Source organism: Mytilus galloprovincialis, chromosome 4 (genome assembly GCF_965363235.1).
Source record: "Mytilus galloprovincialis chromosome 4, xbMytGall1.hap1.1, whole genome shotgun sequence".
Lineage (NCBI taxonomy): Eukaryota > Metazoa > Mollusca > Bivalvia > Mytilida > Mytilidae > Mytilus > Mytilus galloprovincialis.
Window position 1 is genome coordinate 18816545 of NC_134841.1, and position 15956 is coordinate 18832500.

Consider the following 15956-nt stretch of genomic DNA (forward strand, 5'->3'; position numbering starts at 1 on the left):
AAAGTTCCAGCCAGACGTCCTGCCTGGATTACCCTCCGATTCAGCTGCCTGCCATCCCAGAGAGTGAGACTGAGTTATCTTTATATCTTTTATTCCTATCAAATAGTATGGACTCTCTGGGAAGGACGAGGCAGGTTGCTAAGGAAAGGTTAGAGACTATCAGGAAAGAGGGTTCCAAACTTGAGGTCGAAAGAAAGAAGAGGAGAGAGGTTGAGGTGGAGAATCGCCGTTTACTCACAGAACTTGCCGAATTAAAATGGAAGGACCAGCAATTCAGACATATGGAACCGTAATTCTTTTGTTTTGTGGAACTATAGTTATTATATATGACTGACTTATTGTGAAATTGTTGAGTGTTCATTATTTATATATTTATTAAGAAAGTTGGTTGGAAAAGTTAATTGACTGTATTTTGTTGAATTTGAAATTGAAATATGTGATAAAAATTTCTAGGAATTCAAATTGATTTAAGAAATTTAAATAGAAGTCAAGGTAAATAGTTTTGGAAATGAAATTTTTTATTGATTTTCTTTGATGTTAATTAAGTGCTAAAGTTAAACATAATTAAGGACTTGGTAAATCTACTTACATGCTTTCATATTATATGTACTTTGATCTATTCTATTGAATATTTTATCGTTGGGACGACATTAGGTCTTAAGAGAGGGGGAGTGTAATGGTGGTTGGTTTTACCTTATAAATCATTCATATTAAAAACCACTTTGAAAAAGTATAATAGCTTCTAAACTGCCGTACTGGCCGTAGCTAGTTATGAGGTTACCGGGCCTACCGGTCTTCTTCCGGTAGGACCGGCCCGTGCCGGTCTGATGACGTCAGACTATAGTTTTGCGTTCTGCACTTACGAACTGACTGAGAAAGAAAACACTGAACATCACCTTCTTCAGGTTGATATTTTTATTAAGACTACGTTTGTAACCACCATTATGTCTCATTTCGCCATTCTAAACATTTAAAGTATTATTATTCATTGTAAACTGTGCTTAAATTATTTGGCTGATATTAAATCTATATTATTATTAACGACGTATTCTGTTTTCTAATATTCCGTGAACTCGGGAAAACTCATTCCCGTTACATTATATTTAATTGTTATTCTCGTGGGATTTTGTCTGATGCTTGGTCCGTTTCTGTGTGTTTTAAATTTTAGTGTTGTGTCGTTGTTCTCCTCTTATATTTAATGCGTTTCCCTCGGTTTTAGTTTGTTACCCCGATTTTGTTTTTTGTCCATGGATTTATGAGTTTTGAACAGCGGTATCCCAGATAGCAAACATGTGTTGGGCCAATGTTGGCATTCTGTTGGCAACATTGTTGGGCCAACGTTGGAAAACTATGTTGGGCCAACGTCATTTTGCTCATCGGCCCTCAGTTGGCCCAACATGTTGGGTCTTTGTTGGCCCAACATCAGTATGCCAACAAAGTTAACTATTTGCCAACAAACTGCCAACAATGTTAACTATTTGCCAACAGTCTACCAACGTCGTCTAGTTTTAAAATTATGTTGGGCCAATGACGGTCGAACAGCAGTACGCCAACGATGGCTTTAGTCTAGTCTGTCAAACATGTTTTTCATGCATTTCATAGTATGTATTAAGGTATATTTAACTCTATGACATAAAGTATATTATGTTGGTAGGTCAATCTCGGCTGTCATGTGGAGAGTGTGAAATCACACTCGTGTCAAATGAGCAGCTGAATTTAGATGACTAGATTAACAATTTGCAGAAACTATATTCAAATTTTATTTGTTTTTTTGGGCTGGTTTTAAGTATTTTTTGTTTGTGCATAAAATTATTCAAACATTAAGATAAATACATTTAAATGACTACACAGATTTGAAAATAGTAGATAAAGAGAATGAAGAGCACATTTTTTGGTTCGCATTTTGAAATAATATTTGGCACAATGTTGGCTCATATTTCAATATTGTCATTAAATATCCAGTGGCGGATCCAGGGGGGGGGGGGGGGGGGGTGGGGGTCCGGGGTAGCGCACCCCCCCCTTTATTTTTGCCGATCAATGCATTTGTATCGGGACATATGTTTTGCACCCCCTCCCCCCCCCCCCCTTTGCCCTGGGTTAGCACCCCACCTTTCGAAAATTCCTGCATCCGCCCCTGATATCAATGATATGTTGTTTTTTTTTATAAATACTGTTTTAAAAACTTTTGAATTATTCAAAGTACTAAGAATTTTCTAGCTCTTGGCACAGACGGTTTAAAATAGTCCTATTTGGTAAGACTTTATTATTTAATTTTTTACTAAGTCCTCAATGCCCTTCAAACACAATCTATATTCTCTACGATAACCTAGAATCATTCAAATAAAGTTCGATTAAAATTGGTTCAGTAGTTTCAGTCAGAAGATCTTACACTGAATCAATGGATAAAGTAAGTCAAATATCGTTGGGCAAGCTACTTAAATAACAGTTGGTAAGAAAATATTGGGCCAACATTGGGCCAATAACACCAAAATGACAGTTGGCGGAAAGTCGTTGGGCCAACAAGGGGCCAATGGTGTCGAAATGACTGTTAGCTGAGTTTTGTTGGGCCAACAAGGGGCCAATAGTGTCAAAATAACTGTTGGCTGAGTTTTGTTGGGCCAACGTCGGTTTCTTGTTGTGCTGCCAACGCCAACTATTCACCAACAGTGCCAACCAATCACCAATGTTGGCCCAACAAAGTATTGCTATCTGGGATACTACTGTTGCCTTTATTCATAGTGACCGGGGTATGTTTTTTTCTTCTTAAAAATATCTTTTGATTCAAAAATTGATGATTTATCAAGCAGAGGGAAAACAAATATTTGTCCATCCATATTTTGCCAATACCTTCTCCGGCGTGTTAAAATTTGACTAAATAATTTTGATTGATAGCGTTGAACTCGAACAAAAAACCTACCTTTATTTAAAAGCTTAATAGTTGCTCCCTAATTATGGTCCATATTGTTTTCTGCTGAAAATGAATTTATTGGTGATTTGTATAAATGACAATGCTTACATACATTATCTTGTGACATTTTCATATTCATTTTTACAAATTGCCAAGTTAACATTGACACTTTTGACCTATTCGGCCAAAAACTAGTCAATATGCTTCGTATCCTTTCCTGATCTTTTCTTTATCTTACATCTGTGTAGATTATTTCCAATCAAGTAAGTGAAACTCAAGTTACTATATATATATACGGAAAGTGTTTCCATCTTAAGCTGGGACATTATATAATAGTCCCATTCTAAAGTTACAGTGAAATTGACTCTGACCTCTAACCAATTCACCCAAAACGAAAAGGCTTCCTAATCCATATGTCATCCATCTGGATAAGTTTCATTTTAAATCAAGCAAACGGAATAAATAATTTTATTTCCTACAAACTCAATTCATTGTACACATATGCTGATGTTATATGCAAACGATTTATTATCAATTTTAATAAAAAAAAAAATGTTTTTAGTTTAAACATTTCTTATTTTAATTTTTGGTATTACATTTATTTTCTTTATTTTTGTTGTTAAAGATAACGAAAAGATGCCTGTTTATTTCAGTTGTTGCTGCGGCATAATTATCAAGGAGCACATCGCGAGTGAGTTCACCCTTGACTTCAGGTTTCTCAGTAGGTAGTATTGTAATAAATGTCAGAGGTGAATTTGTTCCAGTCTTAATGCTTTGACAAAAGAAATAGAATTTGTAGCTGTCTTTATTGCATTGAATTTATCTGTATAGGATAGGAGTCTATATGCCCATTGGATGCTGAATCTGGTAGTAGACTGACTATGCTGAACCCTATGCTGTAATAAATTTTGCGATGGGATGTCATTGAATATCTTAATTAACAATTTTGTCACGAAACATTATTAGCCATGTTCTTGGTCGACGTTCTGTTAGGTTGCCAATTCATGGTGTCTTACTCTAACATCTCAGACAAACTGTTGGTGTCGCGCGCTGTTGCACGCACAACTTGCAATTGCCTGGCCCGTTTTTAGTGCTCGTACATTTTTATTCATACAGTACAAATGTGTTTCAATGTCGGGGAAAAAAACTATCTTTTAAGGGCAAAGCTCTTATAAGGATTTGACTGTTGATTTTGGCCATGCTGAATTATTTGTTTTCTTGTCATGCTAATCAATTTTGCAGTTTTCACCTTTCTACTAAATTTTCTTCAATAAAAAACAGCAAAAATGCCATATGTAAAAAATGGTGAAAATCGTGATTTAAGGGCAATAACTTCTTTAAGTGATTAGTAGGTAGACCTTGACATTTGGAATATTTTTTCTTTCGTCAGATTTTTGCATCAGCAACAATTTACAAGATGATCAGAATACAATACTTCAAGTGCATTAAGGTCTATGATCTATTATGGAAAGCCTTGTCTGTCATGATGTTTGGCAAACGGGATTATCGGACGCATTTTTATAACAAATTTATACCCTAACGAAAAAGGTGGCCAAGTTTGCTGTCATTTGGCCCATGCAGTAGTTTCAGAGAAGATTTCAGAGAAATTTTTTGTAAAAATTATGGCCAAAAGACTGCTATGATGATCAACGACGACAGACGCGTCAAGTGATAGCAAAATCTCACAAAAGCCCTTTGGACTAGGTAACTAGAAATCACAATTTGCAAAACTGCACCCAAACTTATCAAACTATAGGCATGCGGTTTCGCTGCATTAATGATAGTTTCGGATGGTAACGCAAGTTGCGATAAGTCTTGTTTCAAGTTTAATCAGCTTGTAGAATAGCACACAAAATATGTCCTATTGATGGAGCCGTTTGTCTAGAGTATATTGCCGTCAGTTTTCTGTCGTAAATTGTTTTCCAATTTTATATCTTTCTGTGCGGTCTTTATTTCGATCATTGTTGAAGGTCATTGATAAAGGCTCCACTCATCGGTATATATACTAAGCACACTAAAAACCTTAATTACAAAAAACACAAAAACACAAGATACCAGATATAAGCTGCGTACTGGCAATTACTGAAAGCTAGTTTAGAGCCCGTTCCAATCATGTTTCGAACTTTTCCAGACGAAAATTTCCACCAGTTTTCTTTTCGATTATCTTCTTTACGTTTGTGCTTTTGTTCTTTAGTTCTATAGTTCTGGTCCAAAATGCAAAAACATGGTAAAATTTCAAAGTGCACTTAAAACTCATAACATAAGTAAACATCTACGATTTAGAACATGTCAACTGGTGCACAGTTTTTAAACTTCTTTCTATCTACTATAGTTTTTCAAGATATAACTTAAAGGCAAAAAATGGAAAATCGGCTTTAAGGATAATACCTCGTGTTTCGGCAATGTTGATTTACTATAATTCTTGTTTTGCTAATCATTTAATATTTTAAATTCAGAAAGAGGAAAGATGTACATGAATTTAAAATATTAAGAAAACAGAAAAAAAATGTTTCATTTTTTAATCTTTTACCCCCCTCCCTCCTCCAAAATAGTCAATCAGAAGGCATATATATATACACACATACGCATATTATTGAGGAAACGAAAGGCAATTCAACTATTATACTCAATAACCCTTTCAGTTATGATCATACGCCGATTACCAAAAGTGACCAAACGGAACTAAAACTGTAGGCGATGTACGTCTATAGGACAGCAATTAAACCACAAAAACATACTAAGTACATCATATAGTATAGTTTTTAACAATATATAGGTGTCTACACAATATGTCAATTTCTAAATCGTCACTAATTTAAATCAAAATTGAGAATAAATTTAAACGATAAAAAAAATCTTCCATTAAATCACAATTCTCAAAATAATGTAAATCTGGGAAGAAGCCTAAATAGAAAAAAAGTTAATAATTTAGTACTTACTAACCTTTAACTACATAAATGCGTATTTTCTCATTTCTTTACACTTTTCTAGGAGCCGTACTTTGCGGATTATCGTCCGCATATTTCCGAAATGCACGTAAATGCATGACGTCATGTATTCAACAGTTATTGACCAACCAAATCGGTATATATCATTTAATCTGCATGGTCGGAATGACCCTTTCACCCGGGTTAATTAGGGCCACCCAAACCGTGCAGATTAAATGATATATATATCGACTTGCTAGGTCAATAACTAGTAACATATGAAAATTGTCATTTAATGGCAGTTACTCATATATAAGGGATGGACTGGCAATTTCAGCAGTGTAGCTGATTTGCAGGTAATGTCTTACTGATTTTCATCCAGTTTAGTTTCTCTTTTTCTGTTATAATTTTCAAAGATACAAGTTAATCTGAAAATTGGAAACATCGTCATTAAAGTGTATCAATTCTTAAAGAAATACTCAATTTGAAAATTTCAGATTGTCTGAGTCTCCATCTTTAGCCGTTTTCAAGATAATAGAAACAAGAATGTGTCCATAGTACACAGATGCCGGATCCGCACCATATTCTGTGGACCGTGAACATTAGGTTAAATCTCCAATTTGGCATTAAATTAGAAAGATCACATCATGAAGAACATTAGTACTTAGTGTTAAATTATTTGGACTTCAACTTCATCAAAAACTACCTCGACCAAAAACTTTAAAATGAAGTGGGACAGACACACGGACGAAACAGACAAATGGACGCACAGATCAGAAAACACAATGCCCATAAATTGGGCATAAAAATCTTTTTGTACCAAAATGTTTATTTTTATAGCTCAGAAGTTTCAGAGAAGATTTTTCTAAAAGGTTATATAAAGAAACTGAAACTTGACCTGTAACTTATTATAGTATGACTTTTACTAAACATGTTATCAAAAGATTAAGATATTACAGCAAAAACGTTTGGAAATATGAGATTTCAAAGCAATTTTTTATATTTTGGGGCTGCAACTTCGACAAAATTACTGCAACATAATTTAACGGATCAGCAACTCCTTATGATGTGACTGCATTACAGGCATTGTGTTCATAAAATTTTGCGCATGATTATTGTACTACGAGATCAACCAATCAAAATACAGATATATCATTTAGAGCACAAATTTTGTACTCTTTAGTAATCAGTAAAGATTAAAAGAGAGCCCAGATAACAAACAGTGAACCAATTAATCAATAAAAGCCATACAGAATAAAATGTGTAATAATTACCAAACAAACTCACTGATTGAGTGCAAAACAATACTCTGATTTTAGATTGGCATGTAGAGGGCTAATGAACTATAATCAAGGTAATATTGTGATGCTACACTTTTGTTTCAAGTAAGGGTGAAGGTTGGTACCTATGAAAACGTTTAAACACTTTGCGTTTTATGCACCTGTCCTAAGTCCGGAATCTGATATTCAGTGGTTGTCTTTGTTGATGTGGTTCATAAGTGATTATTTTTTCGGGTTTTGATATAGATTAGACTGTTGGTTTTGAAAGTTGTGAATTGGATGGAGAGTTGTCTGATTGGCACTCATACCATATTTTCTTATTTCTACTGTTAGGATCAATCTAGTAAACCTCTATTTGAATTTGGTTTGAGAGATAATCTTTGAAAGGATTGTAGACAACCACTTATATCATGGATGCCAAGCAATTGTTGAATATAAAATCTCATACTGGGCTTCCACCAGACATGCCAGATGAACTTTTAAATAATCTGACCAGTGAAAATCTATTTAAAGCAGACATTTGCAGGTACATGCCCAACAAATCCACACTTCGCAAATAACACAAATCATTATTCAATTATTATTTTTTTTTAATATCTTAACATTATAAATTCTAACAAATAACATCAATATTATCAACATTCTATACAATATTGCACTTATTCCAATTCATTAATGGAAGATTTATACACATGAGTACTCAATCATAAAATAACTAATTCATCACATTCAATTAGTACTCAATCATAAAATAACCAATTCATCACATTCACTAACTCTACTTTCATTCATTGTTACTTAGCATATTTCATTAAAATATAAAGCCATCTTTTTTTCATTAAATATAAAGCCTATTTACCCTTCTCTATAAAACACCTGATGTGTTCATAAGACAACAACACAATGATACGAATTAAAAAGACTTAAATGTAGTCTTTTCAACCAAAAATCAATTGTCAGTCAAATTTTCAGACAGCTCAATTAATCTTCATTACTTTTATAAGCTCTGATTATGTCTTTGATTGGGGCTCTGCACACTGGACATTTGGCATTTCGTGACATCAGATGGCGTCCACAAGCATAACATACACACATATGGCCACACTGATATAGCACAGAGTCAGAGTGATTGTCCAAACATATTAAGCAGTGAGTGTCACTGACTGGTTTACATTTTTTCAGAGGAGTTCCACCTTCAGCTCCAACTGAAAGAAACAAAGATAATTGTATTTAAACTGAAAGATTTCGTTAATCAATAGTAAATAGTTACTGCAGTCATTTCTCATGTATACACTGTAGTTTTTATTTTTATAAGGTTGTTTTAGCAACAAAATATTCCTAGTCTTTCAAATTCAGAAAGATACGATCATGATCTGTCCTGTGGATAGCAGTAAAGACCAAAAACTATTTGTAACAATGGGAGATAACTTCTTTTTAGTGCAGTCAAATATGGAAGGCGTATAAGATGCAATTTCACCTATTTTCATTGAGTCTTTAATCTAAAATTAAGAAATCTTCTTATTTTTATCATTATGCCTATACTCTAATGGATATACAATTAAATAATTGATTTTGCAATAACTAACCTTGAACTTGTGCTAAAGCTGCAGAAACTTCTTGTCTGATTGCTCTCTGGATGTCAAGTTGAAGGTCAAAACTGAGCTTCATCATATTCTTCATCTCTTCTAATTGACTCTTTAAGCTATGTATTTCTCTGCTCATGTGCAAGTGAGACTGAAATAAAAATTAAACAACATTACACAGAGAAGATCACATAGACAGGTTACAATGACACACACAAAGTTTTGAAGATAAAATTGATTATAATTATTATTTTATGTACCATAGGAAACTCAGGTTATTATTTTATTGTAGAACAGGAAGTTTTAAAAAAAGTATGGACTGTGATTATCAACTTTGATGCTATAACACTGTTCATGTATAAATGCAAAATGTGCTTTATTTTTAACTACCTTGTTAAATGTTATTCTAGTTTTCACATGGTACAAGAATAAAATGTTATGAATAGCATGCACCAGTATAAAGATGAAAGACAGAAAGAATCTTAAGTATTTTCAAATTTAAGCTGTCTCAATAATGTCTTATTTCAGTTCATATTATTAAATGGCATACAGATACCCGAGAATGAAATATTATAATTACCTGTGTATAAGGAACAGCATGAGCACTGACACTGGTAATAGAGATGTTGTCCCAGTTATCATTTCCTGGTGGTGGAAGTCCAATGTTAGAGAAATCATTTCTTTGGATGGGTTGAGTTGGATGAATACTTCTAACAAACTCTTGAACTCTTTGGCCATCAGTACCACTTTGACCGAGTCTGTCCTGAAAAATTTGTAAAACTCATTCAAATATGATCTTAAAATATAGAATGCAATAAACATGTAAGGACCAGCTCTGTACACTTCTGATTTTTAATAGAAAACAAAATTAATCCAATCCATGTCATTTTGTATCTGGTGAATTGTTGTCCCATTGTCAAGCATACAACATCTTCTTTCTATATCATTATCAAATTAAATTACAAATCAAAAGTAACAAGGTTGGTGTGAAAAATTAACTTAAGCTCTATAACCATTTAATTTCTTAACCTAAATTAATGCTAATAATATACAATGTTTTAATCTGACCTTGGTCTTTAAAGTTGTAAGTTTGCTATATCTCATTGACATATTCACCACCTTTTTTTCTATTCATACATTTGTATTCCATATCATATAGCTGGTTATTTTCAGAGTGCCATTTTCGTTTATTTTTACGGATAGAAAAAAATCGCCAAATAAATTCTGCCAATTCAAATGTGCATATGCAAAGGTATTGTCAGACAAATTTTTTAAATCCACCAAAATAATAACTGCCAAAATATTTTGTATACCTTATTCAATGAAAATCATAAAATTTTGCACCCGCGAAAATAAACTGTAATACGGTACATGTTAAGCAAAGTGATATATGTACCTGCATTGTAATTTCCAGAACATTTCTAAATGTGCTTTCTAAAGATGATGTAACCAGCTGTCTATGAACTAATTCACTGATTTCTTGAACAACATTTTCCCTGTGCAGGCTTTCTATGTTCTCCAAAGTCATGGGTAGATTTGGCCTGATAAAAAATATTTTAAATTAATACATATATAAAACATTGCACAACAAACCAATATCCTATAAATTGTATGTTAAATGGTTTTTCAACTGATTTTAAGTGAGAGAATGTACGACCTTTCTAGTACATACACATATATATTTATGGTAGTGTTATTGTTGGATTGCCTTCTTCTTAACTTTATCTCACAAATCTGTGTGCGTTCTTAATTAAATTTATATTATTTAAAAATCAGCTTTTAAAAAATAAATAAGGAAACTCTGCTTTAGATACTTGTTACAATTAGTCGTCAATTCTGACAGTTTGAATGATTATAAATAATATAATATGAAGAGAAAGGGAGCCAAAAACAAAACAGATGACATTTATCTTATCTCTTCAGCATCCTGTTTAAATGAAAATTTGTATAACCATTTAAGAAATATATTTGGACATTTATTAGATCATGGTATTGTGAAACAAACTTACCCTGAATACTCTTGTGGAACCATACGTTCAAAAAATGGTGGAATTGGAGCATTTATTGGTGTTGTTTCAGTCTCAGCTGAAATTATATAATAGTAAAGTCAGCATCATTCTTGAAGTTTAATCATCATCATCATGTATACAGTATAAAATAACTATTTTAAGAACATCTTTTTTACGCTATAAATTCAAATCAATTCAAGCAAGTAATATTTATATTTCAGTATTAAGCATATTAATTATGCTATTGCAAATTTTTTTTTAATTTGATAATGTAACAGCATCATTAAAACATTATTCTTGCATGTCTGTCAGAGTATATATATAATGATGCAGAAGCTACAAAATTTCTGTTTCTTCCTGATTTAAAATCAATGATATATATGTTAGTAAAATGAGATGAATAAAATGGAACCTACATGAACTACTGCTGTTTGTACTAGCAAGACTGTTACTTCTACTACGATCTGTAACATCGGCAACGTGTTGTGGAATGGCAGTATTTCTCAATCGTGGTTGTGGTACTGGTGACTGACTTCCAGATATAGGAGGAGTGGTACTAGACCTTGGTGCTGGTACAGGGGATTGACGTTCTGAATTTTGTGGAGAAGGGGTAGGTCTTGCTGAACTTTGGGGCGAAGGTCTTGGAGAATTATTTCTTGTGACAGTTGAAATTGACCCTCTGATTATGTTTTCCAGTCGACGTCTAAAATTTGTTGTCAAAACATTGGAAACTCTATGCTGATCTACTAATCCTTGGATTTCAACAACCACTGTGTCTGGCCTATGTTCTTCAACATCATCTACATTTACTGGAACATTTTCTTTTCCTTGAGCTGCAGCTTGGGCATCTAGTCTTTTGGCAAAAAATGAGTTGATGTTATCCCTTGAATCTGTTCCTGTAACTGGTCGCTCACCCTGCTGTATCTGTCTCAGTTCATGCATTCTATCACTGTAAATAGAAGTATCAAAGTTTGTCAACATCTTATACAAGCAACCATTCTATAAAAGTTACTCAATAAACATAAATGTTTCTTATTTTCCCTTAAATCTATTGTATGTAGACTACAAAGTAATAAAATAATAAAATGCTTGGTTTATACAGGTATTCAATATTTATATTTAAAAAAAATATAGTTCCTTATCAGCATACATATATAAAAAATATGATTTTTGAATGAGGTCCAAAAATACTTTGTTGAAAGAATCTTACAACCTTAAAATGGTGGATTGTTCTCCAAATGAGTAAATATCCCTAAAATGAGAGATATATATTTATCACTTATAAGCAAGAACTATAAAAAAAAAAAACAAAAAAAAAACAACTTTAAAATACACATTTATACTTAAGGATGTATTCTTCTGACTTTTCAGTCTCGTTCAGTCTCGTTGAAATCTCGTTCTTGAATTATTTCCAAAACATGTGATAGAAGTGGAAAATATCAATGAATTTTAGAAATATTATAATCAAACATAAATTTGTGAAAAAATTGTGTATTCACAATTAATGGTTTTTGAGTAATACAGTTTTTCAAATTTTATGACCAATCAAGTCAGTATTTTTAGCCAAAATTTTGAGAAAATGGGTGAGGGATACAAATCAAAGAGCTGATAGCTCTGAAGTGGAAGAAGGTGAATAAAAGGTAACTTGAATTACCATAAAAGCAGCCCCACTTACCCAGGCTGCTTTGTTCCATTATCGTTAAAATGTATTTTTTTTCTTCAAACAAGAAAAGGTCATAAGTACATGGATTTCCCATCCGTACAATCATTTTCTATGTTCAGTTGACTATGAAAATTAGGTAAAATCTTTAATTTGGCAGTAATTAAGAAGATCATATCAAGAGGAACACATGTGTACTAAGTTTCAAGTTGATTGGATTTCAACTTCATCAAAAACTACCTCGACCATAAACTTTATAACCAGAAGCAGGACGGACGGACAGACTAGAAAACATATTGCCCATAAATGGAGCATAAAAATAGTAAGACTTGTTACATACCTGCCAACTTTTGAAAGTTCCCATATGGGTTTTTACTGCACAACAATTTTAAAGGTTACAATTTTTAGCGACGTATTTTGCAAGATCTGGTTTGTCTAGAAAAAGTGTCATATTTGTATGATGAACTTACATGCCTTTTCCTTAAGTCTGTTTGCATGATTCTAGTTATATATTAAATCGGTAGAAAAAATATACATGAAGCTAGCAGACCAGGGTTTATTTTCCAGATTAAGAATATTAGATGCTTGTTGAAATTTCCAATTTTGAATTATGCACAAAGATGGACCTTTAACAGGTTGGGAACAACACTCCAAATGAGGGTAACCTAACTGGAAGATCATCACAACCCACTGTAAAAAATGAACACAAAATAGAATTTTTCAATAAAATGCTGAAAATAGGCTTTAAAGTATTAAAATGCATTGCAAAAAAACAAATATTTCATTAAATAAATTTAAGTAGAATATTCCTATGATATTCCTTTTCATATTGGATACAAATTTTATTGAGTCTACTGCAGACACTTTGTAGTCAAAGTGTTTCAACTGAGGTACTACACAGGCGTCAAAAGGCGTCATTATGGAGTAAAGGGGGTGGCGTCAAAAAGCGTCATTATGGAGGAAAGGGTTAAGTACTGAATGGTCAAAACATCATGTTTTTTTATCGACATAAATTTTGTCATAAATGTAACCAAATGATGTAGAAATTGTGTTTTTTCTTCAAATTTCCATCAAATTGTAATGTTTATAGTTCCATTATTGCCTCTCTATTTGAATAAAATAAAATAATAAGAAGAATCTGTTTCTTGTTTTGTTTTGTTTTGTTTTTGACAAATGATTGTTCACTGCTAGCAAATGAATCATTATATTTATATATCTTATCTGTATATATTTTTGTTCATGTCTTCATCTCCTTATCATTTGTAAATGTATAGACAAATAAGAAAGAAATAAGCTCCACATGTATATTTGCAACATCGTAAATTAATTTAAAAAACATACTGTTGTAAACAAAATTATGATATAAACTTCAATTTAATCCTTGAAAGGAGGTCTAGATTGCTAAAATAATTTATAAATTTTAATTTTTTTATTTGTCCAAAATCATTTAAATTCATTTAATCAACATCCTTTTATGATTATTTGATTAAAATATTAATCATTTATAGTCTTTTTACAATTTACATTTTTAAAAGCAAAATAACTGAAAACAGGATAAAACAAAGGGAAGTAACAAAAAAGTATTTCAATATTTCCAATACACATCGTTTTGATAACACAACGGCAGTTAGCCGGAGGTAAACATCGTTGATTACCAGTATGTTTGACACCCAAGCTGTCAAGTGAAGCCATATAATTATACATCTTCTTTGATGTTCAGGTAAAATTTAACACAGGTGTCAATTACACCCGTACAGTAGTAAGAAATGATCAAATATGGCGTCTGAAAAATTTCATACACGGGAGTTTTTTCTCCTAAACGGGAGGTTCACATGTATGTTACGAAGGGCATCTAATTCACATGACAAAAGAAAACCATGAATAAAGACAACACTTTATATATCTTTTTTATTTATATAAAAACAAAATCTTCTTGTCTGCAGGATTGCAAATTCGTAACTTCAAGGGCGAACTTGTAAACAGGGCGAGTTGTCCCGATACCAAATTCACGCATGCGTAATACAAATATCTACAGTTAAAACATCCTGTTACAAGTAAACAAATAACGTTCATGTGGATGAGATGAAATCTAATAATTTACATAAATAAAAGGGTCATATTTACGATAGTGATTGTTTTACAATCATAATTTACAAATTAAATGATTCAGATGCCTAATCATGTGTAAAAATCGGTGTCAGGAATCTAAGTTGTTTTGAAATTGTAATACACGAAATGAATGCGGCATACGGAGACTCAATGCCAATGGTCAGCCCCTTAAGTCTTCAGAAGACTTGACGTCTTCTTCCACTAAAAATGATTTTACAAGAATCATGTACATCCAAAATCATTTTGGTCTTTTCAAATTTTTTAGATATGTATTTTTTCAATCATTTATAACAAAAAATTTGGAATAATATGCATTTTGTTTTTAAAACTGAGAAAATCACAAAAATACAAAATTGAAAGCATGGTAAATTTTAAACAAATACCTATAGTTTTTGTGAGTAAAATTTATTCAGATTGGTCCACTTCATCTTTATAGAAAGTATGACAAAAAGTTTAATTGTGGAACTGTGATTTTTTTCTCGAGAATAGCCCAAAAATAGGTAAAAATCAATGAAAAATGGGAAAATCATCACAATTGGGCATTTTCAAAGGGCCGTAGCAAAAGAAGAAGTGCACCACCATATGATTTTTTCTTCACCAATTATTTTGTTACAGTCATATAAACCCAAAAATCCAGTTAAGAAAAAAAGTTTAATTCTAGAAATTTTTAGCTTCTCAGAGGTGTACATCCTTAATGGACCCCCTTTTTATGACCAATGCATTTGAATGGGGACATATATATAGAACCACCTCTTAATCCTGGGTTGAAATCCCCCTTTTAAAAAATGTCTGGATCCCCTCCCTGGACTACACATTTGAATACTTATTATAACTCACAAACACAAACAAACAATTACTTAAATTAAAGTATCCAGTCTTTAATTTTTTTTTTTATATAATACACAATAAATAACATCAGAGACATATAATATTAATTCTCAGATAATATAATTATAATAAATGTAGATCAATTTACTCATTTGCGGAATAGTTCCCCATTTAGCGGGTTGTCGCCAATATGCGAATGTGTGACTGGCAAAATCAATATCCAGTCAATTAAACATGTTAAATTGTTGCATATCTGTAATGCTTTTTTATACATCATGTTAAAAAATAAAATAACAAATAAAGTGATTGACGATTCCATTTCTATTACTTTTCTATGGTATTACAGTCAAGGACATGTACGCTTTCCCTTTACCATGAAAGTATTATTTATAAATAAAATCTAAAATATAATAAAATGATGTACCTTTTCATTTTCTGTAAAAGTTGAAGCATCGCGACATCTTCGGTCTCTTCGTGGCTTGTCATCGTGTTTCCTTCAGCGTTACTCTTTGTTTCTATGTTTTGTCCACCTTCTGCCATGGTGCTATATACCCAGGTAGTGTTTATTTTCTATTTTTAGCCATGACAAGGATTTTATTTTCGTCGAAATTAATCATAATTCGTGGAAGTTTTACCTGGTCAGTACCTGGAA

The 15956-nt window shown here is 32.3% G+C and overlaps 1 protein-coding gene across 1 annotated transcript; it reads right to left on the bottom strand.

Moving 5' to 3' along the window:
- Positions 1–7684: 7684 nt before the first annotated feature.
- Positions 7685–15939, bottom strand: LOC143071542 (uncharacterized). Its single transcript, XM_076245909.1, has 7 exons — positions 15729–15939; positions 11124–11656; positions 10708–10783; positions 10095–10239; positions 9279–9461; positions 8702–8849; positions 7685–8320 (listed from the first exon to the last, which is right to left on the bottom strand). Exons 1-7 carry the CDS (start codon positions 15842–15844, stop codon positions 8097–8099), a joined length of 1425 nt encoding a protein of 474 aa, XP_076102024.1. The 5' UTR covers positions 15845–15939; the 3' UTR covers positions 7685–8096.
- Between the last annotated feature and the right edge of the window lie 17 nt (positions 15940–15956).

What these genes read in the sequence shown, in the direction of transcription:
- LOC143071542 (XM_076245909.1), bottom strand. Translation starts at nt 15,844, where the DNA reads ATGGCAGAAGGTGGACAAAACATAGAAACAAAGAGTAACGCTGAAGGA. An exon ending in CTTTTACAGAAAATGAAAAG is followed by an intron (nt 11,657 to 15,728) that starts GTACATCATTTT and finishes TTCTATTTACAG; the next exon opens with TGATAGAATGCATGAACTGA. An exon ending in AGCTTTAGCACAAGTTCAAG is followed by an intron (nt 8,321 to 8,701) that starts GTTAGTTATTGC and finishes TGTTTCTTTCAG; the next exon opens with TTGGAGCTGAAGGTGGAACT.